Below are 26,979 nucleotides of genomic sequence, written 5' to 3' on the forward strand. Positions count from 1 at the left end.
TCTCAGAACAACCCAGTGAAGTGGGTTAAATCCTTTAGACCTGCCCTTAGCTTGTTTGCAAATTAAACAATCCCCCGGCCTTGGACTTCCATGGTTTTCCCTTGGTGCTGTGTTGGCTCAGTGTTTCCCTGGGGTCCAGGGAAGAATAGAAAGAGGATTTGGTAGTGGAAATACCCCCGCCCTCCCCACCTCCATGTCACACATGCATGTACCAGGAACTCATTTAATTACAATTCCACAAAATGGGTGCTGTTAGCATTCCCATTTTACATATGGGGAAACTGCAGCTAAGAGGTTAGATAACGTGCCTAAATCAACACAGTTACCAACGGCAGAGGTGGGACCGGAACCCAGGCAGGTGGGATCCAGTCTGCTCATAACCACACTGCCCATCAGAGGGCTTATGTCATCCAGGGCCCGTTCACTGGGGCTGCTCAGGCCCCACAAACCTCCTCTGAAGCAGAGTCTGGTCTCATATCTCCCGAGACCCACACCACACTTGGTCTTCCTGAGCCCCATGAGGCTTGCCTGGGTCTCTGCTCCTTGTAACGGGTCTTGCAGAAGCTCTCACATCTCTTCCATCTGCACTATCTTAATGGCTGTTAGTCATATGTGGCTATTTCAGCTTTAAGTAAAATTTAAAAAATGAAAATTGTAGTCCCCCAGTTGCACTAACTAGCCTCGTTTCAAGGGCTCAGCAGGTACATGCAGTTGGCTACTCTATTGGACCATGCAGACAGAACATTTCCATTGTCGCAGAAATTTCTTCTGCGTTCATGTTTTGTTTGGTGGTGTCAAACCTCTGGGTTGGGATTCCAGCTTTCACCAGCTGTTATCTTGTGCTCCGACAACCTGTGGGGAGGTAGGTCAGAGCCTCGTACGCAGTAAGTGCTAAATAGTGGCACTTTATTCTTCTCATTGGCACCATCTGTCGGGTAAGGTAAGAGCTCCAGAAGGCCCCTATATTATCTACTGCTGTGTAGAATCAGCCCCAAACTTAGGGGCTTATGACAGCGTAAATATTTCTGATAGTTTCTGTGTGTTAGGAATTTGGAGCAGCTTAGGTGGTTCTGGGGTCTCATGAGGTTGTCCTTGAAATGTTGGCCCGGGCTGTAGGAAAGCTTGACTGGGCTGGAGGATCCACTTCCAAGATGGCTTGTATGTCTGGCATGGTGGTGCTGGCTGTTGGCAGGAGGCCTCAGTTTCTCACCAGGTGGACCTCCCTGGGGTCGACTGAGTGTCCTCATGACAGCACCTGGCTTTTCCCAGAGAGTGATCCAATAGAACCAGGTGGAAGCTACGATGCCTTTTAGGGCCGAGCCTTGGAAGTCATGTGCTGCCACGTCTACAAATCCTACGGTCACACATATTAACCCTACTCATTATGAGAGGGGACTACAGAAGGGCAGGGGGCAAGACATTAGAAGCTGTCATGCCAAGTGTCATGGGGGGTCTCTGGTCCCGTTCCCCACATAGAACGCAGGATATGGTGAAGCCAAAAAGAAACACCCACGGAGCCACAGATAGGGGAGTCAGACCACTATATTCTCGCTGGCGGCTGGGGTGGAGACACAGGAAGCAGGAGGCACACAATCTGCAACCTGCCGTCCGCTCCTCTGCCAACCAACCCCTTGCTAACTGCAATCCACCGTGCTAACTGCAATCCGCGCTAGCTCAGCCACCATTCGCTTGCTAGCCCCCATTTTCTGCTAGCGTAGCCACAGCAGTTATATTAGTCGTCAATGGCTCACTGGTTACAGCTGACGGCCAACTAGCCACAGCTGATGGCCATCCAGTCACAGCTGATGGCCATTTACTACCTGAGCCAGCACCTTTCCATGTGAGGCCGAGAGCCTGGAAACTGCACTCCTGGTTCTGTCCCCACAGAAGCCATGTTAAAAGCTGGTTACTCTAGCTGGTCAACTCTGCACAGGGATTAATTTATCTGGAGAGCTAACTCTAAGTGGAACTTGGTATAATATTATTTCCAAGAATGGGGCAAGGGGTGCAAAGTGGGTTTTGGACAATGTCAGGCCATTTTTGTTCATGATCCTGCCAATCTTCTGAGGCAGCAGAAGTATTGACCACTGCATGGGGCATTTCCTTCAAGGGGCTTGGGCGGGCATGCAGGCCAAATAGATGTTCCCTTGCTAATAATTTGCTGTGCAGTTTTGGGGAGTGGGATAGGCAGAATTCTAAGATGGTCCCCAAGATTTCTGCCCCCCTGGTGTCTACAACCTGTACATTCCCTCCCCTGGGGTGTGGGCAGGATCTGTAAATATAACGGCTGTCACTTCCATGATTAGTTTCCATCAGAGAACAAAAGGTGACGGCATTTTGCAGATGTAATTAAGGTCACAAACAAATCGATTTTTGACTTAGCAAAAAGGAAGATTATCCTGGGTGGGCCAGACTCCATCATTTGAAAGCCTGATCAATGTTAAAAGAGGGTCTGGAAACTTCCTGATAAGAATGATGGTCTCTTGTTGACCCTGAAGAAGCAAGCTGCCACAGCTATAAAGAAATGAATTTTGCCAACAAATGTGTGAGCTTAAAAGAGAACCCTGTGCCTCCAGGAGATGGCAGTCCTGGCTGACACCTTGTTTACAGCCTTGGGAGACCCTGAGAAGACCCAGCTAAGCTGTGCTGAGGCTCCTGACCCAGGGAAACTGTGAGACAATAAACGTGTGTTGTTTTAACCTGCTACATTTGTGGTAATTTGTTACGCAACATAGAAAACTAATACGGGAAGGTCACTTCCCTCCTCCGGACCATCAATTTCCCCATCTGGGAAATGATGAGAGATTGCTATTTGGATTATCTCTAAAAGTGCTTCTGGCGTAATAATAACAGCAACTAACCCACACAAGTGGTTACTATGGGCCAGTCCCTGTTGAAAATGCTTTACATATATTATTTTATTCCTCATGACATGAAACAAATACAATCGTCCCCATTTACAGAAGAGGAAACTGAGGCAGAGGTTAAGTGATTTGAACTTGCCAAGCTCACCTATTAGGACATACTGCTTTGACTCCAAGATAGCTGTTGTCTGAAAAATCACCGTTAGATGTGCATTCCTTCATTTTAAGGTGACCCTTCCAAAACTACATACCAGTAATTAGTATGAGCAGAAGTGTACTATAGTATGATCCCAGGACAAAACCATCCAAGGCCAGGACACCCCCCCCTCAGGGTGAGGTGTTAGTGGTGTACTTTCAGACCCCAGCCAAGTTCGGGGGGAGGATGTTTTGAATCAAATAGTGGCTTGGCGATGAACTTGGCAGAATGGGCCCACTTCAACACTTTATAACCATAAAGTGAGTCCATAAAGAACTTGGTCACAAGGCTGTGCCTTTTCCCAGAACTTCGCCCGCCCGTCCCATCCCCCACTCCCACCCTTGCCCCCAGTGGCCTGCAGCCAGCATGTGTTCTTACCACTGCACCACTGAAAGCATTATTGTGCCACAACTGCCCCGCCTGCCTTTGTCTCTTGGAGTCTGGAACAGAGCCAAGTCTGACTGGGGGGCCTTTAGCGGTGAGTGTGGGCAGGGCTGATCTTTGCAAAACTTATTAGATGGTGTGTTATTGGTTTCATTCCCCTTTAAACCACTTCCTCTCTTCCTTGCCATCTTTACCATCTATGCTCTGAACAGTCTGCAAGCATCCTCCCCAGGGAGGAAGATGTTTGAGAATTTTACCCACGCTGTGGTGATGAGTTTCTCTTTCAGAAAAGAGAGAAACCCAAAGGTCCCTGCTTAGACCGGAAGACTAGCTTGTGCATAGTGGAGTCTCTGGCAGCATGAGGACTGGTCAACTTACAGCGAGATTTTGGAACAAGGATTTTGACCTTATTTTTACAGTGTGCCCCGTCCCCCCATTCTCTGCCCCTTGTAGCACACACTCTACCTAGACCTAGCAGTGAATTAAAAGAGTATTAAAGCCTATTAGGTAGAGAATTAAAAGAACCTCAGAGCCCCAGACTTAGCACCAGGAGTATAGGATTCAAATCAGGCTCTGCCACCAACCTGCTCAGAGCCTCAGTTTCCTCATCTGTTAAACGAGGAGGAAATATAGACGAGAGCAAGGATTCTCAACCCTGGAAGGTTTTGATCCTGAGAGCTTGAAAGTTAAGATTATTTTTATGGACCCTAACACTTTTTAACACCAAACGAAAACTCAATTTTTAGGAAGGGAACAGTGCCATCTTCTGGTTTCACTTTGCACTTGCAATCTTATTTATTGAGCCCCAACTCTGTTCAAGGCATTGTATGCACCCTCCAGGGCACTCAGCAATGAGCTTTTTTCCACATGAAGCTCATAGACTAGAGGGGACACTTGACATGTACATAAAGCCCTTTGATCCAAGATGGGCAGGAGTACAGAAGACAGAGCTGCATATCTGGGCCTGGGATTTCGAGCCAAACTAGGTTCTTGGTTTCCGGCACTCCTGTCTTGTAGAGAGGCAGAGGAGGTCCTTGAGAGCAGAACTGAATGGGCCCTTGAGCCCAACTTCCTGTGTGGTGTGCTGTGAAACTCCTCTTAGCTTCCTTATGAGTGGTTTCCTGCTTTAACATCATCACGGGCAATAAGCCCAAGCTCTCCTGGGGTGTGCACTCTTGTTGGGGACATTCCCCATTCCATTTGCGCCCTGCCTTCCTCCACCAGGATTCAATCTCAGGGGTCATGAGGGGCTTTGAGCAAGCTTCTCCTTCTTGGTTGTAGGGGCTTCAGTCTGCTGATGGAGACTTTGGGGAGTCTAAGGAGCAAACCCCTTGGAAAACGTCAGCATCTTCTTTCTCACAGGGCTTTCCATGTTCTTGGAGGGGGTAGTTTTGCAGGAAACGAGCCCCTTTTCAGTGTTCAAGGAAGGCCCCAGGGGGGTGAGAGCCCTGAACCCACATTTCAGACCAGTTCTCCCCATTTGGCACCAACAGGGGCTGGTACAGGTAGCTGGCACCCATGATATGTGTGTCCCCATTTCTTCTGCTTCCCTGTAGAGCACAGACCAAGCAGAGGGTGGGCAGGCTGAGCAGGGATGGCTTGTGAGTTGATCCCTGGGCCCCAGGCAGAGAAGTTTTTCTTTCAGCTGGGTTATTGCCCAGTGGATCCCAGGAGTTCTGCCCAGAGTTGTCCTGGGAGTTTTGTCCTGCGTTTGCCTCTGGGCCTGGGGTGCATCTTTGCTTGGGGTGGGGGATAGCTAGTAGGGTAACTTATCATAAGAGCTGAGAGGTGGCCCCTGGGGCAGGGGCAGAGGGCAGGGATGCTAGCTGCTGCTGAACCCCATTCCTTCTCTAGAAAGGTTTAAAAGGGGAGACTCTGCTCCATCGCACTTTTAGTTCCTGTGTGTGTGTGTGTGTGTGTGTGTGTGTGTGTGTGTGAAGTACGCTGGGCACCTCCCGCCTTAGGTGGGTCATACAGATCAGACTGTGTCTTGGATTGGGGGTGCTGCTAGTATAGCAGAGGAATCCCTGATCCTCAGGACTGTATCCTACTGGGCCTGCAAGAGAAGTGCATGGGTGGACAGGCAAGATGGAAAGATCTGCCCACTGGGCCAGGCACTTGCCAGCCGGCAACGTTGTGGGCCAGAGAGCAAACACAGGCAAGGTTACCATGCCTGGCTCCAGCCATAGGGCGTATAAGGAGGGGCAGGACCCCGTGCTCCTGGTAAGAGTCAGTACTCTCGTCAGGACTTGGGGCTCCAGAGCCTGCAGGCCATGCCCAGACGTGTGAAACTATGTGTTTTCTCTTCAAGAGGAGACTCAGTTCCCTGGAGGGCAAATGCCCCAGGCCTGGCTCCTCGGAGTGTGTGAACCTGTATGTGGGACACACAGAGAGACACAGATGGAGGGATAGGGACATACACATAGAGATCTACAAAGTTATTGAGGGAGAGAAACAGAGATTGTTTGATGTAGAGAGTGAAACAGAGGCAAAGGCTGAGAGAGCCACACTCGTGAGGACACAAAGGGAGCTTCACTCAGGTCGTGTCTTCCTAGATGTGAAAGGAGGAGCGAGTGACCCCTGTCAGCACCGCAGGGCCGGGTTTCAATGGTGAGAGCCTTCTGCTGCTTAAACGCCAGCCTTTCCTTTCACAGCAAAGGGGCCGCGGGTGGGGCCTAGGGCCCAGAAAAGCTGCCTGACTCCAGGCCAGGGCGCGCCTAAGTCTGGATGAAAAGGTGGAAGTTGGTACGTGTGAATTCGTGGTGGATGCTTTCTAGCAGTGCGTCGGCGTCGGCGGCGGCGGCGGGCTCCGGGAGGCCCAGGGGGCCCGGCCGCGCACTGTACTCGGGGGTGTAGGTGAAGGAGAAGGCGCTGGGGTAGAAAAGGCCGTCGGCGCGCACCAGGCTCACGGCCACCGTGATGGGTGTGCGGAGCCAGCGCCAGTCCCTGCTGAAGGCGGCTACGTCGGGCACCACGCACACCAGAGACCGCGGGCTCCTGGGGGTGGGGCACAGAGTTAGGGCTGACGACACGCACCCCCTCCTCCGCGGCCCAGGACCCAGGGGAGGCCCCACCGCCATACCTGTACATGGTTTCGGCCTCCACGTCCCCGAACCACACCTTGAGCCCCGCGTGGAAGTTCTCACCGTGGAGCTCCAGCGTGGCCACATCGCCCCCACCGCTCAGCTGGGGGAAGGTGGGACCAGGTGGTGTGGCTGAAGGAGTGGCCGAGGGGCCTGCTGCCCACGTCACCAGCACTGACACTCCCCCGCTTCCAGCCCCAGCCCCAGCCCCAGCGCCCAGCTTCACCTCGAGGGTGCCGATGACTGGCACTGGGGTGACCGGTTCCCGGGTGCACGACAGGCTGGTGCTGAAGGAGAATTCCACCGACTCGGTGCCGATGATAGTCCAGCAGGAGCTGTCGCTGAGCAGCGCCCTGTTGGCCTCCTTGGGGCAGGGGGAGGCCTGGGACGAGACCCGGCTGACGTTTGATGCTGGCCACCGTTATGCACCGCAGCCCACGGAACGCCCGGGCTTCCGCCTTCCGGGTTCCAGCCCCAGGCTCTGCCGTTTACCTGCTCTGCGAGCTCGGACAAAGCCCTTCAGTTCTCTCAGAGTTAAAGAAGTTCACCAGACTGGCTGGCTTCTAAAGTCCTCTTCCTTAGGAGTCTAGAATTCTGGGGGTTTTTTTTTTTGTTGTTTTTTTTATTAAAACACTGTGCTATTCTGTGCTTTTTCTAGAATTTTAAAATTCTTTGGGAGGGACTATTGTTCGATAATGTTATTTTCTACATATTATGATTTTATCTCTCAACATACCATGATAATTTTCTTTGGGGAGTAGTATTGCTTAATAGTAATAATAATTTTCCACATTCTGCAATTCTACGTCTTAATATTTTATGATTCTAACCATCTTTGCTCAATAATACTCAACACTATTATTCATTTTGACGTACACGCTACAATTTCATATCCCAACATTCTACTACTCTAATATTCTTTGGGAAGGAGTTGCTCAGTAACATTATTACTATTTTCCCTACATTCTCTGAGTGTTCTGAGTGTCTAATACTAACATTCCATGGGAGGCAGCATTGCTCAGTAAGTAGCAGCTAGGATGATGATGATGGTCTTACATTCTGCGGTTGTCTGACTTTCTAGGATGCTTGGTGCTGATATTCTCGGCTTCTCACCTGGAATTGCACCACCTTCTCTGTGGCGAGACATAAGTACGTGCCACCGCCTCCTGGAGGACCACCCGGAAACTGGAATGCACACTTGTGCAGTTGCGAGATGGGTTCATCCACGTCGAGGAGCGCACACTGTTTGGCTACTTTACGAATGATCTACAACAGAAAGGTGGCAAGAAGTGTGGCGGCAAGGTGCCTGGGTACCTGGAAGCCAACCTCCCAGCAGTTTTCTGCTACGCCAATAGATATGCGGGCCCTGGCAGATTCCCCCCATACCAGCCCTTTACCTCCATCCAGCCCCACAAAGCAGTGAGTATCTCGGGTGAGAATTGAGTAGGTGTCTTCATGCCTTGGGCCCTCACCCTCCAGCCCTGCCCATATGGGTCATACCTTCTGCATGGATCTGGGGGGGCCTCCCTTCTCATACCATTGGAGGTAGTGTGATGCCTGTGACAGTGCAGACGAGCTGCACCAGGGAGCCATAGCGGACGTAGCCCTCTCGAGGCGGGAAGTCCCCCTGAGAACAGTGGTCATCAGCTGGGGGTGAAAGGAAGGAAGGAAGGACAGTTTCAGGGGGCCCCAAGCTTCTGCCCCAAATCCTGTCCTTCTTGCCCTCTGGCTCCACCCCACATCACACATGAGTCTTGTGGGTAGGGCTGGGACACAGGGAGACAGCTAAGGCTAAAGGTTGGAGGGGTCATTTGTGGCCATCCTCACAAATGTCTGTCCCCCCCCAGGGTGGGGGCTGAGATGAAGGAACTAGCTGGACACTGGAATCAGAAGAGCTTGGATCAGTCACCAACTCACTGGGACCTTTGGCCAAGTCTTTGTGTTTCAAAGCCTCAGTTCCAAGAGCAGGAGTTTGCCTTCCTTGAGGAGTTGTTGTGGTGAAGATTAAATAAGCTAATGCATGTAAAGTGCCCAGCCCCAGTCTGCTGACGCGATTACCCAGGTGGAGTGTGAAGGCAGCCCACTGGCGCGCGCTGGCCACGAAAGCCCCGTCCTCCACGGAGAGGTAGCGCGTGGAGACAGTCTGGGAGCGCAGGCGGTTGAAGAGGGAGACCTTGGAGCCCGAGGATATGCACACTGTGAGCGGAGGTGGAATCAGTACCCTGGCCGGGCTTGGTCCTTGGACTTACCAGACACATATGAATCTCTGCCCCTGTGCCAGTCTGGCTCATACACCCACTGGCCCAAACATGCTGGGTATTCATATTTCATCGCTGTTTATCTAGTACCTGCCCTGATCTTGCTTCTGCACTTTTGCCTGTTCCTGTTTGCTTCCTGGGCATCCTTCGGTTCAAAACCAGAATTTTATCATGTATTCATTAAGTGCCAACTTTGTGGCAGGCACTGTGCTGGGTATTGGGCACCAAAGGGTGAGTTTTACTCTGGAGGAGTTTACCGTCTCAAAGGGGAGATAGGGACATAAACATAAAATTTCCAGATGATGCGGTAAGGGCTGGGTTAGGAGGACTTCCTGGAGCAGGTTACCCCCTCTCAGCCGAGGAGTGTGAAGTAGGTAGGAGTTGCTCAGGGGGCTGCATAAGCAGAGGCCACATGATGTGAAACAGCAGTACAGGACTTAACATTGATCTCTTCCAGCCTGTCACATACGCAGTCACAGTTTTGTTTTCTGATTGGAGAAAGCACTGCATTATCTCCCTCTCTCCCTTCACAGTGCTACGCATACTGTAGGTGCTCAATTTATACTTGGCCCAAGTTCCCATCCATTGAATAATAGCTAACGTTTGTTGTGTGTCAGGTACTATTTTAGATGCTTTATAGATATTAACTTATTTGAGTCTCTCAACCACCCTCAGAGGTAAATAATATTATCTCTACTTAAAAAAGAGCAACTTGTTGAAAACCACGTGACTAGCAAGGAGCAGAGCCAGGATTCAAAACCAGGCTGCCTGGCTCTAGAATCTGCACTCATACCCATCACACTATACCATTTACTCTTTCCTGGCCCTTTCCTGATGCCAAGGACCAGCCAGAGCCCTGCCTGGATCTGAGACATTCTTCCAGCTTTTTAACAGACAGAAACTTAGTATGGTGTGGGGGTAGGAGCTGGGCTACAGAATCATCCGGACTCAGGTCTGAATCCTGGCTGGGCTACTTTCTAGTTGGCCGATCTTAGGCGAGTCACCCGGAATATGATAGGCCCAAATATTTCTCAGATGTTCCAAACATTTGTTCCAAAGCTCGTTTTCCTCATTGTTCCTACAACATAGGAACAATGATGGTACCTACCTCACAGGGCCACCATGAGCAGCAGATGGGATAATGCATGTCAGTGTGTGCCAGGAAAGCCAACCCTCCCTCCTTTTTTCCCTCCCTCCCACCTCCCAGAGAGGGTAGGTGTGATTGTTATTCTGCCACCTCCCCCCCCCCACCACCAATATTCTCAAAGCTTCTAGCCCAGGGATTTGTCACTTGGTACCTTGGTACCCGGGACAGTAAAACTGTCTCTTTGATCAACTATGCGTGTCTCTCTCCCCTACAAGACTGCGAGTTCCTCCAGAACAGACACTTGTCCTTGTTTTATGGGGATCCAGCACCTAGCCAGGCGTACAGCAGGCCCTGAATAAATATTTTTAACGGAATTTCTTTGTATTGTTATTTTTAATTGTTCCTTTTCATTGGTACTTTTAATCTGTCTTTCGTTTCGCATCTGTCAGCCGTTTGGGGTCCCCCAACGCACTGCCCTCCCTCAAGTCTGGTATCTGTTCCTTTTTCTCCGGGCCCTTGCTACTCTAACTTCTCATTCCCAGACCTGCACGGCAGCCGCTCGTTCAGACCCCGCCCCTCTCGGCTCCGACTCCACCTCTCCCACTCTGACCCCACCCCTACAATCCAGGCCTCTCCTCCTCCCAAATCCGGCCGCTCCTGACCGGTCAGCACCTCCCCGCCCTGCCCTGCGATCAGGCCCCGCCCTGCTCACGGTCCGTGTTTTTCAGCGACTGCTTCTTCTGCGAGGGCTTCGAGATGACCTTGATGAGGTGGCTGTGGAAGGTGCCCAGCTCCCGGCCCCCGCGTAGCACCAGCTGTAGCACCAGCCGGAAGTGCTTCCTTTTGTCTGCGTCTGAGATGTATAGGGTCTTGGCGCAACCGAATTCCTGCGGGGTTCGCAGGGATGGGGCTGGCTCATCTCAGCCCTCCGCCGTCGGATGAAGCGACCTCCCCCAGTTATCTGACGTCCTCCCCGTCGGATGTAACATGAAACGGCACTGCCCAAGCTCTTGGGCGCACCCTGCCTGCAGAACCCCGTCTCCCGGCCTCCCTACCATCTCTTGGCTTCTGCAGGGGAGGAAATGAGCCCTCCTCCCAGAGGGAGAGGGAAAGATGGGAGCATGAATAGCACCCCTTCCCATGCACGCTCACCCTGGAGTCCGGCTGCTCCTCGAAATTCAATTTCTGCGTCTCCGCGGCGCTGCCGGACGCGCCGTCCAGTCCCATGTAGCCGCAAACCGTGGGCCCCGTCTCCCCTGCCTGGTGGGCTGGAAAAGGATGCAGGGGGGCTCAGGAAGGCCTCAAGTGCCACAAAAGCCTAGTTTTCGCCGCCAGAGGGTGCGGCGAGACTGCGCCTGCGAACCGCCCTGCTCCCGCGTCTACTGCGCAGTCCCCCGACCAGAGGCCACCACAGCCCTGGAGTCTGCCCTCACCTTGGCCCTGCGCTGGCTTCACCCTCCAGCCGGGACCTGCGAGGTAGACACAGGGCGGGGGGCAGAAGAACCTGTGGAGACATGTACTTGCTGGACTCGTGTGTCATCTCCACTCGACTGTCCTGTAGGCATCTCAAAGGTAGCAGAAACCTAAAAGAATCCTTTATTCCCCATCCATGTTTCCCTCCACCCTCCTCAGGCTTCTCCAAGACTATGAACCCCATTAACATCTGAATCTTCTTTTATCACTTCCCTCATTCAACCCATGAGTAAGTCCCATCCACTCCACCTTCAAACCATATCCAGAACCCATTGGCTTCTTATCACCTTGGTCCCACTTGCTTTCACTTTTTGCTTGGACCACCGTAAGTTTCCCAACTCCTGCTTCCACTCCTCCCCCTTCAATCTACAGCAGCCAGATTGCCTTTTTTTTAATTGTTAAAAGCATGAGTCAATCATGTTACTTGTCTTCTTAAAATCTTCCACTGGTTTACATTCAAAGTTTTATTTTCTCCAACCCGCTTCCGTTCTCTAATCCCAGCCACTCTACCTTCTTTTGTACTTAGAACAGACCGAGTTGGTTACAACCTCACGGTCTGCATTTTCTGTTCCTCCTAATTAATTGGAACACACTTTCAGCCAGATTTTCTCCTGCCTGGCTCTACTGTTAGATTCAAGTCTCAGTTCAGATGTTACCTTGACCTGTCCAGCTAAAGCACCCTCCTTCTGCTTGTCACATTGCGCTGTTCTATTTCCCTTCTAGCTCTCATCACAATCTGGAAGTATCTTGTTCACTGATTTGTGGGGACTTTATTGTCTGTCTCTTCCACGCTATAGTGAAGATGGCATGAGAGCAGGGACTGTTCAGCTGTATGCCCCGTGCCCAGTGGTGCCCAGATAGCCTGGCACAGAATAACACACAACACTCAGTAGTTGTTGAATGGAAGTATGAATGAATGGATGAATGAGTGAATGAATGGGGACCATAGATTCCCGTGCAGGTTCTGCTAAGTCCAAAGTGGGGACTAGTGGTGGCTGTGGGTAAAGACCCCTGATTGGCCAATGGCTGAGCCTTGAATCCCCAAGTCCTCCCTAGGTTCCAAAAGACACTAAACCGGGAGGAGTCCATAGGACTGAAGGCCACAGGGACGTAGGAGGGGCCGTGGAGGCACTTACCGCTTCTCATTTCCGTATGATTTCTGGGCCACCTTGGCGTGCAGGATCCACACAGTCTGCTCACACTGCTGCTGCAGGCACCGGCGCACGCCTTCCTTCAGGACTGTGGCGTGTTCTGGGGATGACCTGGGAGGCCCGCAGCAGAGAGCGTCAAGGGGCGAGGCGGCTTGGAGCCCGAAGCGCGCGTGTTGAATGAAACGAAGTTCTAGTGCTGCCCCCTCGTGGTCAGGGCGAGGAAGTGTTAGGCAAGGGAGGGGACGCGTGCAAATCGTGGGCTAAATATTTGGGCTGCGTGGTGCTCAGTGAGGCCTGCACAGAGCCCCCCAGGACCACCCAGGCGCCACTCCGCGGGTCTGGCTCCACGCCCATTGCAGCCTGGAGCATTGGGGAGAGGCCCCAGCGGCACAAAGGCCACACTTGTGTCGTCCTTGGGAAGCAGAGTATGTGAGGGCGCATGGCTTCCCTGAACTCTAAGGGGACCCACTCCTGTGAAGTCTTGATGCCAAGGAGGGGAAGAGCCTTTGCTGGAGCCCCAGACGAGAGTGCTCTCTTGCCTGCCCGCAGATCCCTGCAAACATGGAAGGGCCCCCAAACCCTGTCCCCAGGATCCTGGGGGAAACTTTTTGAGTTTTTCCAAGGTCAAAGCAACACTCCCTCACCACTTTCTCTCAAGAGAAGGGGCCTGTTGCTGTCTCAGCTTTCCTTCTTCCCTTGATCACATGGCCTCCATTGGCCCTGTGGAGTGGGTCACTGAGAGCCCAGGGGCCTGGTGGCTTCTCAGCCTGGGAGTTTTGATGGGTGAGGGTGGGTGGTGGGCCCAAGTCTTAAGCAATTGCAGAGCCCATGATCGCAGAGATTTGAGGGAGCACCAGGTGGAGCCGGGGAGAGCCATGAACCCTGAGGTGTCCTTCAGAATCCTTTACCCTCTTCGCAGGAGCAGTGTCCGCGGCCTCTCCTCACTCTTGGAGGGAGCAGCGGAGGGCAATAGCCGGGCCGCGCCCTCGGAAGCGGGGCCAGGCAGCCAGCGGCCCAGCCAGGCCCCGCTCCGCCCCTTGGGGCTCTCCTTGGGGAAGTGGCTCGGAGGCCTCCAACGCATTCCGGCTGCGGAGTGGGTAGCTGCCCAGCCTCCCGCTGTACCGAATTCCGGCCCTGCAGCCGGCGTCCGCAGCTCCCAGGGTGGCTGGAGCAGGGGGCGCCGCGCTGGCCCCGCCCCGGCCCGCAGAGGAAGGGGGATCGCCCTTCCAGTGGGAGGGGTCGCAGCCCGCGCTCCCCCTCCCCACCCGCCAGCCCGGGTTAAATGCGGCCGCCGCCTCCGCTCGCTCCAGCTGCCTGGCAGTCCCCATCTCCGGCACGCAGCCCGCGCCGTTACCTGCTCCAACTGCCCGGGAGGCTCCGCCCGTCGGCTCCGCTCGGCGGCCGCGCCTCCGAGTTATTCCGCAGGTTCAGGTGAGTCAGAGGGCCTGGGGACGCTGAGGGGTCTGTGGGAGAGCAGGCGGCCAGCCAGACCAGGCGACAGTACTTAACCGCGGCTGCACCATCTAGGGTGCCCGCATCTGACCTGCAGTGCCCTTCCCCACTTTTTGTGGGGTCCTTTCCAAATTGAGCCCCCCGCATCAAAGCCGCCAAAATGGGCAGGGGACGTTTCCCCTAATCGCCTTCCTCCAAGAACCCCCAGGACAGTCCTCAAGATGTTCACTCTTCAGCCTACTTTTGAGGAATTACAGAACCCTCCTCCCTTGTGAGCCCACTTTCCCTAACCTAAGGGCATTTCCAAATATATCTTTTTAACTCAAAGATTGATTAATCCCTCCGAGGAGCTCTGGGTTCTAGCGTCAGCCTTGGCACCACGTTGCTGTGTGACATTGAGTGAGAGACTACCCTCTCTGGACCTAGTCTCTTCTGTAGAATGAGGGGGTTGGAGAGGTGATGAATTTTGAGGCTGCTGTTATTTCGATGTGCCAGGCGAGATGTTGGCTGAGGCAAAGAGCAGGCTAAGGGGGCCTTAATCAAGATTTGGAGGCCCAGAGGCTTCTGCAGGTAGGAAAGGATGGGAGATAGCCAAGGCCCCTCGTGCCTTTACCCGCATGCTCACCAGGGGTGCTGGCCTCCGTTATGGCCCAAAGCTAGAGAAAGCATTCCACACCCTCCCACCTCCAGCAGCTGGCACATCTGGCTTAGTCACCCTCCCACGACGGACTCTGCCAGAGGGATTTTTGTTCCTCTCTACCAGGCCTGAAAAGCGAAGACGGGGAGGATCCCGGACGGGAAGGCCGCCTAGAGTGAGCGGCAAGCACCCGAACTTGCTCAGAATAGGCCCATTCACGGAATTGGGGGAGGGGGCGGGGCTGCGGTTGGATTAGGGGCGGTTGCCCCCCTCTGCCAAGAGTCAGCGACAGAAAAATGGCTACCGCAGCTTCAGCATGGGGTGCGGGGGATGGGGTGGGATAGGGAGCAGAGGGAGTGAATGGAAGGAAAAGAGGTTCAGTGGCTCCCAGGCGCTAGGTTGCCAGGCAGCTTAGAAGGAAGAAGGGGAGCCAGGAGTCCCAGGTTCCTTTGCAGCGCAGCGAGCCGCCTTCGTGGGTCTCATTTTTTCCATCTGTACAATGGGAGTCTTTCGTGATTATCGAGGGCATCGGGAGGGTGAGCGCTCACCTGCTGCCCCCACCGGGTCCATGGCCACGCTCCGAGGCCTCCACCGCTCACTCACCACCCTCCGCGTGTAGAGCCGCTGTCCCCGGAACCAGGTGCACTCCGGCTCCGGGGCCCTCCTCGCGCCGGATATATCCTGCCCAGGCCTTATCTTCAAGGCCCCGAGGCTCCCGGCCCGCTGTTTGCTCTGGGCAAGGGCACCTGCTGGGCAGATGTGGGCTTCCCACGGCCCCCTAGCCAACATAGCTAGACCCGGGAAGATGCCCCCTGGCGGCTTCTTCTGAGAGCTGGTGGTAAGTGGAGGCGCCACGCCGCGACTTCAAGTGCCTTTTGGCCGACTCTCTGCCGACCCCCCTACGTTCCGAACACAGCGAAAGGGCGTGTGGCCTGCCCCGGCAGCCTGCCGTTGGGCGGTGCGTGCGTGTGCGTGTGTGTGTGTGTGTGTGTGTGTGTGTGTGTGTGTGTGTGTTGGAAGGACAGCTACACAGAGGCTTCTTGTATGGAGAGGGGAGGAGGGCCCAAGGCGGGGAATGGCTTCGGTCTGCAGAGATTCTCCTTCCCAGGAGAAGAGGGTGTGGAACACGTCGGCTGGTCCTCGGAATCCCCTAGATATTGGGTTGTATCCTGGTGCAGCTACATTTTTTGTCGCGCGACTTTGGGTGCCAGCGCTTAACGTTTCTGAGCCGGTTTCCTCCTGTGTATTCGGCTGGTGCAAAAGTAATCTTGGTTTTTGCAATTATTTTTAACCTTTTAAACTGCAATTGCTTTTGCACCAACCTTATACAATGGGAACAATTAACAGCCTTAGTCTCATAGAATGGTTGAGAGGATTAAGTACCACAGTGCATGAGAAGTGTTCAACACTGTGCCTGGCACTCAGGAAAAGCTTTTTTCTTTTAAAATTCTGTATATTTTATCTTCTCTTATTTATTTACATTCTGCAGTTCTACAAAGCAGACAGAATTCCTTGTCTTCCAGCAATCCCGCTGTAATGAAATTTAGTTATGAAAAATTTCAAACATACACAAAAGTAGAGAAATTGGTAAAATAAACCTATGAACCTCCTCCTCTTCCAAGTGCCCATCACCCAAAATGAGAGTTCTGTAAATACTATTGCTTTGCTATTTCCCTTTCTCCCTCCAGGTTCTGACACGTCTGTTCTCCAAGCGCCATGAGGGTCCTTCCATGCTCACCACTGCCTGTGTTGCTGCTCCTTCTCCAGCCCTGGGAAACCCAGCTCCAGTTGGCAGGTGAGCTGGGGCCCAGCCCTCACCAGCGAGTGGAAGGGAGCAAAAGCAGGTTTTCGGTCTGCAGCCAGCTAGGCTTGCTGGAGAGAGAAAAGCAAAAGCTTTGCAACTATAGGGGCTGGGTTCGAGTTCACCGCTTCAATTCTCTGAGCCTCAGTCTCCTCATCTGTAGGATGTGGCTTAGAGGTAAGAGTTGGGCTTATGCAGAATGCCCATTTGGTGACAACATGTTTTAAGTTAATTGAAAAAATCAGGAGGTTTCACATAAAAATCCTGATTTGGGACTTCTCTTGAAAAATCCAAGAATCTGCTAACACGGGGTGCGCATGGCTGCATGGCAACATTTGGCTGGAGCTGCCCACTTAGGAGCGATATGGGCTCTCTGGGTGTCCACCGTCTATCCCACCGGTGTACTCATTTATATTACCTGCCTGGCCTCCATAGGCATTTGAGTTTGCGGTACCCCTTCACCCACTCCTGAATGGATAATACCGCCTCAGAATAGCTCTCAGAGCTGTAGGATAGAGAATTGGTGAACTCTCCTAGCCCAGGCCCTCAGCAAATGCTGGGTGAGTGCATGTATATAGCTAGCTTGCATTTGCTAGGCGAATTCTGTGTGGGCGCTGTTATGCTGGGTGAGTACCATTCCGCCCTGGGTTTCCCTAGGGGTTTCCTCGGAGGTGAGGCTTTGCTGATTTAGGAAAGTCCTTCCTGGTCTCCTCGCAGCTCCCAGGTGCCGCACTGGGCCCCTAGATTTGGTGTTCGTGATTGACAGCTCGCGCAGCGTGCGCCCCTTCGAGTTCGAGACGATGCGACAGTTCCTGATGGGCCTGCTCCGCGGCCTGGATTTGGGGCCCAACGCGACACGCGTCGGCGTAATCCAGTACTCCAGCCAAGTGCAGAGCGTCTTCCGGCTCGGCGCCTTCTCGCGCCGCGAGGATATGGAGCGCGCCATTCGCGCTCTGGTGCCGCTGGCGCAGGGCACCATGACCGGGCTGGCGATCCAGTACGCCATGAATGTGGCCTTCAGCGTGGCCGAAGGCGCGCGGCCGCCAGAGGCGCGCGTGCCGCGCGTCGCTGTCATCGTGACGGACGGGCGGCCCCAGGATCGCGTGGCAGACGTGGCGGCGCAGGCGCGCGCCCGCGGCATTGAAATCTATGCCGTGGGGGTGCAGCGCGCGGACGTGGGCTCCCTGCGCGCCATGGCCTCTCCCCCGCTGGACGAGCACGTCTTCCTCGTTGAGTCCTTTGACCTTATCCAGGAGTTTGGCCTGCAGTTCCAGGGCCGGCTGTGTGGTGAGTTAGGTGAACCCTGGAGCGCGGCTCGAACTCCAACTGCTTCGATTCCGGTTCCCACAGCAGTAAACCCCACCCCATCCCGGGCGTCCCCGCCCATTCCTGCGTTAGCCACGCCCTCCAGGTAGTTGAGTGGTTCAGGCCTACCGCGGGCTGTGTCAGAGGCCAGCTCTTCCCACTTGGGCTTAGGCTTCGCCCACCTGGTGCAACGTTTGACGTGCGGGCCTCCCAGGATGAGCTGCTGTGGTTTACCGCAGGCTTAATGTCCAACTCCAGCAGCACCCCTCGAACATGAGAGGAACGCCTACGCTAGGCCTTGTCCAGACCTCGCAGGCACGGCCCTGCCCACTCTTATTTTAGCTGCAAGATCTGTTCTATCATAACAGTTACTCCGCCCACGTTGATTCAGCACTTCTCCACCTCCTCTGCCTTACCTCAGTGGAGTTCTGCCCTATCTCATTGACACACCTAGCCCTGCCTTAGCCCTGCGTCCCTCTCTTCTGAGCCTACTCACAGGGGGCTGTTCAGGCCCCATTCTTTCCAAGCTTTCCCATCTGGATTGGCCCCTCTCAAATAAGTCATATTCCACCTAAGGCCATACTTGAGCTTGGTGCCCTGCCTTTGAGCCCATCTTTGGGATCCCTTTGATCTCTCTTGTTTGAATATTCGGCCCATCTGTCCCCTGCTGATTCTACTCTTGTGTGTCCTTAGGAAAGGACCTGTGTGCTGAGGGGGGACACGGCTGCCAGCATCAATGTGTCAGCTCCCCAGGCACATTCCACTGTGCTTGCAACGCCGGCTACCAGCTAGCAGCAGATAACAAGAGCTGTTTGGGTGAGAGCTACCCCTGCCCTGCAATCCCACTGCTCCTGAGCCTTCTGTGGCTCCCCATTGCCCTAGAACCAGCCCAATGGGTCTGAGAGGGCCTTTGGAAGTAAAAATCCCGCCCCCTCATTTTACAGGTCTAATAAAGAGATGACATGCCTGGGGGTCAAACAAGTGCTTGGTGAGACCAGGGCTAGGAATCTTGACTTTACAGTTAGGTATGCTTTCTGTATCCTTCTCTCCTGTCTTTCAGGCTCATTTCCTACCTGGCTCCAATACACCTCCCAAACTTGTTTGTGTCTTCTCACAGGCATATCTTTACCGTTTCAGTTTCTTAGACACAATTGGGGTCTTCAGTTAAGGTCTCCATACACCCCCCCACCCCATATATGCTGTCATTCTTGCTACTGCACCTCCTGGGCTGTTCTTCTGGGCTGCTCACCTGGGCTCTCATGCCCCTCCTCTCTGCACTTGCAAATCTTTCAAGGCCTGGTTCTTCATTTTGCCTTCTGAAAAGTTTTGGCACACAATGCCTCGCTTATACAATTGGGGTTTTCTTTCTCATGTGTTGCTGTGTCCACTTCTTGGATCATAACGGCAGTTACCATTTGCTGAGTGCCAAGTTAGTACGGGGCCATTGTGCTTGGAATGTTGCATACACCATCTTTCAACCTCACGACAACCTGAAAAATGAGGTCATGTGTTGTTCCCCATAAGCCAGATATCAGCTGGGGTCTTCTTGTTTCTACAATTTAGAAAAGGCTGGCTTAAAGCCACCTGTGATGACCCGTGAACATTCCAATCCCTCCCCCAAGATCTCTGGGAATTCCCCCAAGTGCTTACATTCTGTGGTTCCCTCTCACACTGAGCTTCTGCTGAATTCATTGTTTATGGGTCCTCTCTCAATTTCGCCACCCTATACATGCTGTTCTTATTCTATGCATGTAAATCAGCCTCTTCCTTGATTTACACACTTGTGCACACAAGGGCATGTGCGTGTATATTTAAGTGCATGCATAGGTCTGACAATTAAGTTCTCGAACTTGTTGCAACGATGGTGCTAACTTTTTTTGATATCAGAGGGATTATTCATTATGAATTTGTACCAACTGGACAGTTAACCAAGTGTACTATTTGGAAGTGCTGAAAAGGCTGCATGAAAAAGTTAGACGACCTGAACTTTTCACCAACAATTCATGGCTCTTGCATCACGACAATGCACCAACTCACATGGCACTGTCTGTGAGGGAGTTTTGAGCCAGTAAACAAATAAGTGTATTGGAACACCCTCCCTACTCACCTGAGCTGGCCCCCAATGACTTCTTTCTTTACTCAAAGATAAAGGAAATATTGAAAGGAAGACATTTTGATGACATTCAGGACATCAAGGGTAATAGGATGACAGCTCTGATGGCCATTCCAGAAAAAGAGTTCCAAAATTGCTTTGAAGGGTGGACTAGGCTCTGGCGTCAGTGCATAGCTTCCCAAGGGGAGGACTTCGAAGGTGACCGTAGTGATATTCGGCAATGAGGTATGTAGCACTTTTCTAGGATGAGTTCATGAACTTAATTTTCTGACTTTGTATGTCCATTTTAGTAAAGATGGGCATGAACAGAGGTATGAATTACATCTAAGAAAAGTCAAACATACACACACAACAGGAGACATCCATTCTTTATAATTGAATATTAGACACTCTTGACTCTGAAAACCCTCAGTCACCCGACGACGGGATTTTTCACTGGTGGGCTCAACCCACACAGTTACTCATCTTCATACCATCTCTCTTGTTCTTTGTTCTTCCTCTCTCTACTCCTATCTCTTTTCTTGGGATCCCAAATTCTCACTTTTTTATGCAGGACAATTCACCCCTCTCTAGTCCCTATCCCCCAGTGCAGCTCTAGGCCATCTTTGCACATTTAAACCATCAAGATACCCAAGAGGGCAACAGTTTACCCTGCTCAGAAGGAAGTTATAAATAGCAATAGCTCTCTTCCATTACATCCCCATTTTGCAGATGGGGAAATGGAGTCTCAGACAGGTGAAGTGACAGATCCCAGTCTTCCCCTGTAAGTCAGTGAGCATCTTCAGTGCACGGGCCCTGTCTTCTACCAGTATGGATTCTTGGCCTTCTGCCTGGCTTAGTAAGGGACACACTGGAATGCATCATCTGGGCTTGAGTTGGGAGGGTCACCTGGCCCAAAAGGAAGGAGAGCTATGCATATAGGAATCACAGATGCCTGGGTACCAGACCAGACTAATTAAGACAGGATATTTGAGAGCTGGGGTCCAGGCATAGGTATTTTTTAAAAAGCTGTGCTGTCAGGGCTGAGAGTACAGCCCTGGGGCATATGCTGACCTCCCCTCTTTCTCAGCCATTGACTTATGCATGGAAGGGACCCATGGCTGTGAGCACCACTGTGTTAGCTCCCCAGGTTCCTATTTCTGTCACTGCCGAGCTGGCTTTATACTCCAGCAGGACCAGAGGAGCTGCAGGGGTAAGCAAGGCCCCCCACCCTGGACTGAGATCTCTGATGGCTCCAATTGGAAGTGACATCTTGCTGCCTCTTCCTTCCCACCAGCCATTGACCACTGCAGCTTTGGGAACCACAGTTGCCAACATGAGTGTGTTAACACCCTTGGTGGGCCACGGTGCCACTGCAGAGAGGGCTATGACTTGCTGCCTGATGGAAAGAGCTGTCAGGGTGAGGAGGGGTCTTCTGCATTGGGTAGAGGGGCAAGGGATCTTAGTTGGTGGAGTCCACCCTGATTCATTCTGACCTGTTGTCTCTTCTTTAAGCCCGGGACCTTTGCAATGGTGTAGACCATGGATGCGAATTCCAGTGTGTGAGTGAGGGTCTCACCTACCGCTGCCTGTGCCCTGAGGGGCGGCAACTCCAGGCTGATGGCAAGAGCTGCAACCGTGAGTTATAGGTGGGAGGGGGTTCTGTCTGCGCTTGGCCCACTGCCCTCGTTCTGAGCACCCTTGACTTTGCCCTTGCTGTGGCCCAGGGGTGTGGTGTGAATGTGCGGGTGTGGGTGGTGGTGGTGCAGGGTGTGCCATGCCCTCTGTCCATCTCTTTCCCCTTAATCCTCTACCCTGCTGTCAAGGTTAATTTTAAAAATGCATATTTGATCACATTCCTCCCTTGCTCAAAAGTCTTCTGTGGCTTACCAGTGCCTGCAGAATAAAGATCAAATATCTTACCCCTGAGATTTGCAAATGGTGGGTGCAACCACATTAATGGATAATGAAATCAAATTAGGGGGTTACAACCAGCATTAAAAAGAAAGAGAGAGAAAGAGAAAATAGAGTTGACTACATGTAGAAAGAGTATTATTGCATAAAACTTAATTTTAATTATATGTGAGCAGATGAAGTGTGTCATGATGTATTATTGTTACAACTTTTTTTTTTTTTAAATGGGGGTTGTGGTCAATGTTTTGAAATGACCGCTTTAGCTCATCAGAGTCTAGCTTCAGCCAACCCCATCAGCCTGTCTCGTGCCACACCTGAACATTTTAGCTATACTGGCCTGTCCATTCCCAAATGTGTCAAGAGCCCCCAGCCTCCATGCCCCTGCACAGGCTGCTGCCACCTTCCTGCCTCGGAGAAGGTCCCTTCCTGCCTCGGAGAACTCCTACTCATCCTTCAAGACCAAATCAAGTATCACTGCCGCCAGGCAGGCTTCCTCACCAGCTCCAGAAAGAATGAATTATTCCTATCTTGGGCTCCCTGCAGGCCCATCTGCTCTAGACTTTCCTTGACTGTAGCATATGGCATGTCTGACTACTCTGCTCTACCCTGATTTCCTCATGGGTCAGGATTGTTGCATCTCCTGTTGAACCCCCTTCAGGGCCTAGCAAAGCCCCTGGCTGAGGACAGGAGAGAGAACATGACAGAGTGACTAGGAGCATGGGTTTTGGAGTCAGGCAGATCTGGTTTCAAATCCTGGCTCAGCTACGTTCTACTGGCTCCGGAATCCAGAGCAAATCACTTCCTCCCTCAGAATCTCAGATGATAGAAAATGGGGATAATCCCCAAGGTTATTGGGAGGATTGAGCAAAAAAATATATAAAGCACCTAGCCCTAGGCCTGGCAGGAAGCTGTCAAATAATAATGTTTTTGTTTTTACTTAGTATTGTTGATACTAAGGCAAAGGTTACAATGAGGGCTGCTGCTAACAACAATAATACATCATTCCATTAGCACAGTGCCTGGCACAGGAAGGCCGGCACACATGGTTCTGTTATATAATCAGTGTTTCTGAAGGAATGACCAGATGGGTAGGTGGCTGGTGCCAGCCAAGGTTCTGGCCCCTGCCTCCCAGCCCTTCTCCTTGCCCGGTAGGGTGCAGGGAAGGCCACGTGGACCTCGTTCTGCTTGTCGATGGCTCCAAGAGCGTGCGCCCGCAGAATTTTGAACTGGTGAAGCGCTTTGTGAATCAGATCGTGGACTTCCTGGACGTGTCCCCCGAGGGCACGCGAGTGGGGCTGGTGCAATTCTCGAGCCGGGTGCGCACCGAGTTCCCACTGGGCCGCTATGGCACTGCCGCGGAGGTGAAGCAGGCGGTCCTGGCCATAGAGTACATGGAGCGCGGTACCATGACGGGGCTGGCACTGCGCCACATGGTGGAGCACAGCTTCTCCGAGGCGCAAGGCGCCAGGCCGCGTGTCCTTAACGTGCCTCGAGTGGGCCTGGTCTTCACCGACGGCCGCTCCCAGGATGACATCTCTGTATGGGCGGCGCGGGCCAAGGAGGAAGGTGGGTTTGGCGCGGGACGCACTGGTCTGGGGTTGGGTTGGAAGCAGGGAGGTGGTTTCCTGAGGTCTAGGGTGCCGCCTGTGTCCCCTGGCCCCCTAGGCATCGTCATGTACGCCGTGGGCGTGGGCAAGGCTGTGGAGGAGGAGCTGCGCGAGATCGCCTCGGAACCCGCGGAGCTGCACGTGTCCTACTCCCCAGACTTCAACACCATGACACACCTGCTGGAGAACCTCAAAGGCAGCATCTGCCCGGGTGAGCACACCTGTCTTAGGACCCCTCCCCTTCTCTCACTGCCCATCCTCTGATATCTCCCCTTTCTATTCACCCCCACTCACTTCGCAGAGTGATAGCCAGAGGATGGACTCGCTAGACAGAGCCTTGTTGCTTCAAGTGTGGTCCGTGGACCAGTGGCAGGGCTCTCCCCTGCTGGTTTGTTAGAACTACAGCATTTCAGGCTGTCTCCAGACCTACCCAGTGAGTCAGATTTTGCTCTTTAACAAGACCCTCAGGGGATTTGTATGTATATTAAAGATTAAGAAGCACTAGACGAGGCTATCTGTCTTCCAGATCAGTGGGTGTCCAGATTAATTTGGGGAAATTTTTTCAAAGGAATGCCAAACAACATTTTTAAGTGGAGTCACATTATATATTCCATTAACTTGTTGGAATTCAACTTTACAAGCCTGGCAAAGTGGCAGGACTGAGCGTGATTCAAGTACACACAGCTTGAGTATTTTTTTTCTAACAATGTAACCCATAAATTCAATCCATTTACTTTGTCTGGTGTTCAGCTGAGAAAAAAAAAAAGACCAGTGCTATCCGTGGAGAAGTGGGCTGTTAAACCTTGTGTGCTGTACTTTATAGGCGATATAGTGAATTTCTTGGGGGTAGCTTTTACCATAGAGTCTTTAGACTCTGGCCCAGGCCTAAAATAGGACTCTTCTTTTAGATTATCAGGCCCTAGTCCAGAACTAGGTTCAGTAGGGCTGGCCTGGGCCTGGTAAATTTAAACTGAAATAAATAAGTAAATGGAGAAATCTATATTTAAATAAACAAACAAACACAAGCACACATATATACATATGGTATCTATCTATATATATATACATATGTGTATGTATATACATTTATACATATATACATATATATATATATACACATACATACATATATACCTCTCCTCTGTTTCTCTTTTTTTCTCTCTCTCTCCCTTTCTCCCCCACCTCCCAGGCTAATTATAAGAATTAGCCAGGATATTCTGGAGGCACTGGATTAGCTGCTCCTTCAGGGCCCTTCCTGTCCTGAAGTGTTCCCTACAGCGTGACTTTGAACAAGTCACTTAACCTTCACCCCTACCTTACCTTCCCTCTCCTATAAAGGGGAGGAGGCTGGCTGCCCAAAGTTGCCTTTCGCTATAGAATTCTATCAGAAATCTGGGCTCTGGGCTTGAAGCTTTTCACCGATTGGCCGTATGACCTTGGGTATGTCCTCCCCGCTCTCTGGATCTTGGACTTAATCTGCAAAGTTAGGAGTCTTTGTAGGACTGTCATCAATACCATTAATGACAAGACATACAGCAGTCTGCTAAGGGTGCACACAAGACTAAGAAAGAACTCTTAAATCACAACCGCAATTCTTTTGAAGGACAAGTGCCAGGCACTGTGCTCTCATGTTAAAAATGGCCCATGTTTACAGACTGTCCGTGAATCTAAGATGCCATCTGCTGTAAGAGTCACCATTATTTTCTATATTGCGAAGAAAAACCAGATGCCAAATTTCATCGTAAACCACTTATTTTGATTTCACAGATGCAGAAATGTGTGGAGAGATAGAGTTGGGTCAGTGGTTCTTAAACATTAGTGTACATCAGACTCATCTGGAGGGTTGGTTCAGACACAAAATGCTGGGCTCCAGCCCCAGGTTGGTGATTCAGTAGGTGTGGCACGGAGTCTGGTAATTTGCATATCTCGTAACTTTCCAGATAATGCTGACGCATCTGGTCCGCGGACCACACTTTGAGAAGCACTGGCCTGGTTGAAATACGCCATCGGGTATTTACGTGTGCCAGGAAGTGCTCTAGATCTGCTGTCTTCAACAAGGTAGCCACCAGCTACACGTGCCCATCTCCTTTAACTTAATTAAAATAAACATTAGTTCTTCAGTCACCCTGGCCACCTTTCAAGTGTTAAATAGTCACATGTGGCTGGTGCCTGCCACACTGCACAGGGCAGATACACAACATTTTCATCCCTGCATAAAATTTCATTTGGAGAGCGCTGTTGCGAATTCTTGCCACTCAAAGTGTGGTCCACGGACCGGCAGCATCAGCAGCACTTGCGAGCGTGTTAGAAATGTACAGTATCTGCTCCTTCTCCATTCTGAATAAGAATCTGTTTTAACAAGATCTCCTGGTGATTCCAATGAGCATCAAGGTCTGAGAATACTCTTCTAACACACACACACACACACACACACACACACACACACACACACATTAGAATCCTCAGCACCACCCAATGAATAGGATTTCTCATTGTATCCATTTTTACAGATGAAGAAACTAAGGCTTAGAAAGGTTGAATGAGGTTTCCTGTATTACACACTCATCCCACGTCTGTCTGAATCCAAAGGCCATACAGTCAACTACAGTCCGGGTAGAGGTATATCAGAGGGCCTTGGCCAGGGCCAGCTGGTCCTCCTGCAGATTTTCATTTCCCCACTCTCTGTGCCTGCCTGGCAGAGGAAGGCATCAGCGCGGGGACAGAGCTTAGGAGTCCCTGCGAATGCGAAAGCCTGGTGGAGTTCCAGGGACGAACGCTGGGGGCGCTCGAGAGTCTGACTCAGAGCCATATCCTTTGGGGCTGGGGGCGCCGGCTGCAGGGAAGGGGGCGGGGGTCCCGCGACACCCAACGGCTTCCTTAACCACTCACTCGCTCAGCTGATGGCGCGTCTGGAGGATCTGGAGAATCAGCTGGCCACTCATAAGTGAGGACCACCATGGCGACCCGGGCAGGGACGCAGACCCACGGACGGCGCCCCTTGTGCGCTGTCCCCAGCCAGTGGAGGGCTGAGCTTGGGCTCCTTTGGCTCCGACTGGCGGGGACCAGGCGCTGGCGGGCTCCCAGCGCTGCGCTCGAGCTGGCCTCGCCTGGACCACAAGGCGGACTGCGGAGTACAGAGGGACGTGTACTAGGTCCTCACGCCCTCGCCGCGTGCTGCGCTCAGATCTTTCTTGGATTTCTTTTTTTGTTTTCTTTTTCTTAAAAAAAAAAAAAAAAAAATCTGGTTTCCACGGGGTCGGTTTGTGGGTCTTGCTGCGCCGCCAGGGGGAGGGGAGCCCAGACGGAGCGCGCTGCGGCGGCGCCCGCCCGGGCGGCGTCTCCTCTGAGAAAGGCGCATTGTGCGGGGGTCGGGCTGGGGGGCAGGGGACCGGGCACTGCTTCCCCCTCCTTGTTTATTCAGCCGAGAACAGACGGCTCCTTCTGCAGGCTGCAGGAAGGGAAGGGGCTCCACGGGAACCCTGGGGTCTGTGCAAGTCTGCACCCCTCCATCCCCCCCCCCCCCCCCCCCCGCGGATCTGACGCTTTGCTCTCTGGCCATGCCTATCTCATGGTGCCCCCAAACCTGGCTGTAAAGCTGCTGGAATTGGGTGGGGGAGTTGGTGAGGAAGCGGGAGGCAGTAATTGAACCCCTAAATGGACAGGGTGGGAGCAGAT

At 52.4% G+C, this 26,979-nt stretch overlaps 2 protein-coding genes across 2 annotated transcripts; one reads left to right on the forward strand and one right to left on the reverse strand.

Moving 5' to 3' along the window:
- Window positions 1-4,212: 4,212 nt before the first annotated feature.
- RBPJL (recombination signal binding protein for immunoglobulin kappa J region like) lies at window positions 4,213-13,577 on the reverse strand (the record flags this gene model as incomplete). The annotated part of the gene is made up of 11 exons (XM_081034016.1): window positions 4,213-6,441; window positions 6,527-6,630; window positions 6,754-6,909; window positions 7,641-7,793; window positions 8,065-8,174; window positions 8,586-8,723; window positions 10,585-10,759; window positions 11,025-11,140; window positions 11,306-11,376; window positions 12,482-12,607; window positions 13,405-13,577. The coding sequence occupies 11 exons, from the start codon at window positions 13,575-13,577 to the stop codon at window positions 6,162-6,164; spliced, it is 1,602 nt and encodes a 533-aa protein (XP_080890142.1). The 3' UTR covers window positions 4,213-6,161.
- On the forward strand, window positions 13,574-26,437 carry MATN4 (matrilin 4). Its single transcript, XM_081033357.1, has 10 exons — window positions 13,574-13,927; window positions 16,274-16,380; window positions 17,104-17,673; window positions 18,385-18,507; window positions 21,081-21,203; window positions 21,299-21,421; window positions 22,850-23,263; window positions 23,363-23,515; window positions 26,004-26,123; window positions 26,167-26,437. The coding sequence occupies exons 2-10, from the start codon at window positions 16,302-16,304 to the stop codon at window positions 26,250-26,252; spliced, it is 1,791 nt and encodes a 596-aa protein (XP_080889483.1). The 5' UTR covers window positions 13,574-13,927; window positions 16,274-16,301; the 3' UTR covers window positions 26,253-26,437.
- The last annotated feature ends 542 nt before the right edge of the window (window positions 26,438-26,979 follow it).

This window comes from Rhinolophus hipposideros (assembly GCF_964194185.1).
Source record: "Rhinolophus hipposideros genome assembly, chromosome: 22".
Classification (NCBI taxonomy): domain Eukaryota; kingdom Metazoa; phylum Chordata; class Mammalia; order Chiroptera; family Rhinolophidae; genus Rhinolophus; species Rhinolophus hipposideros.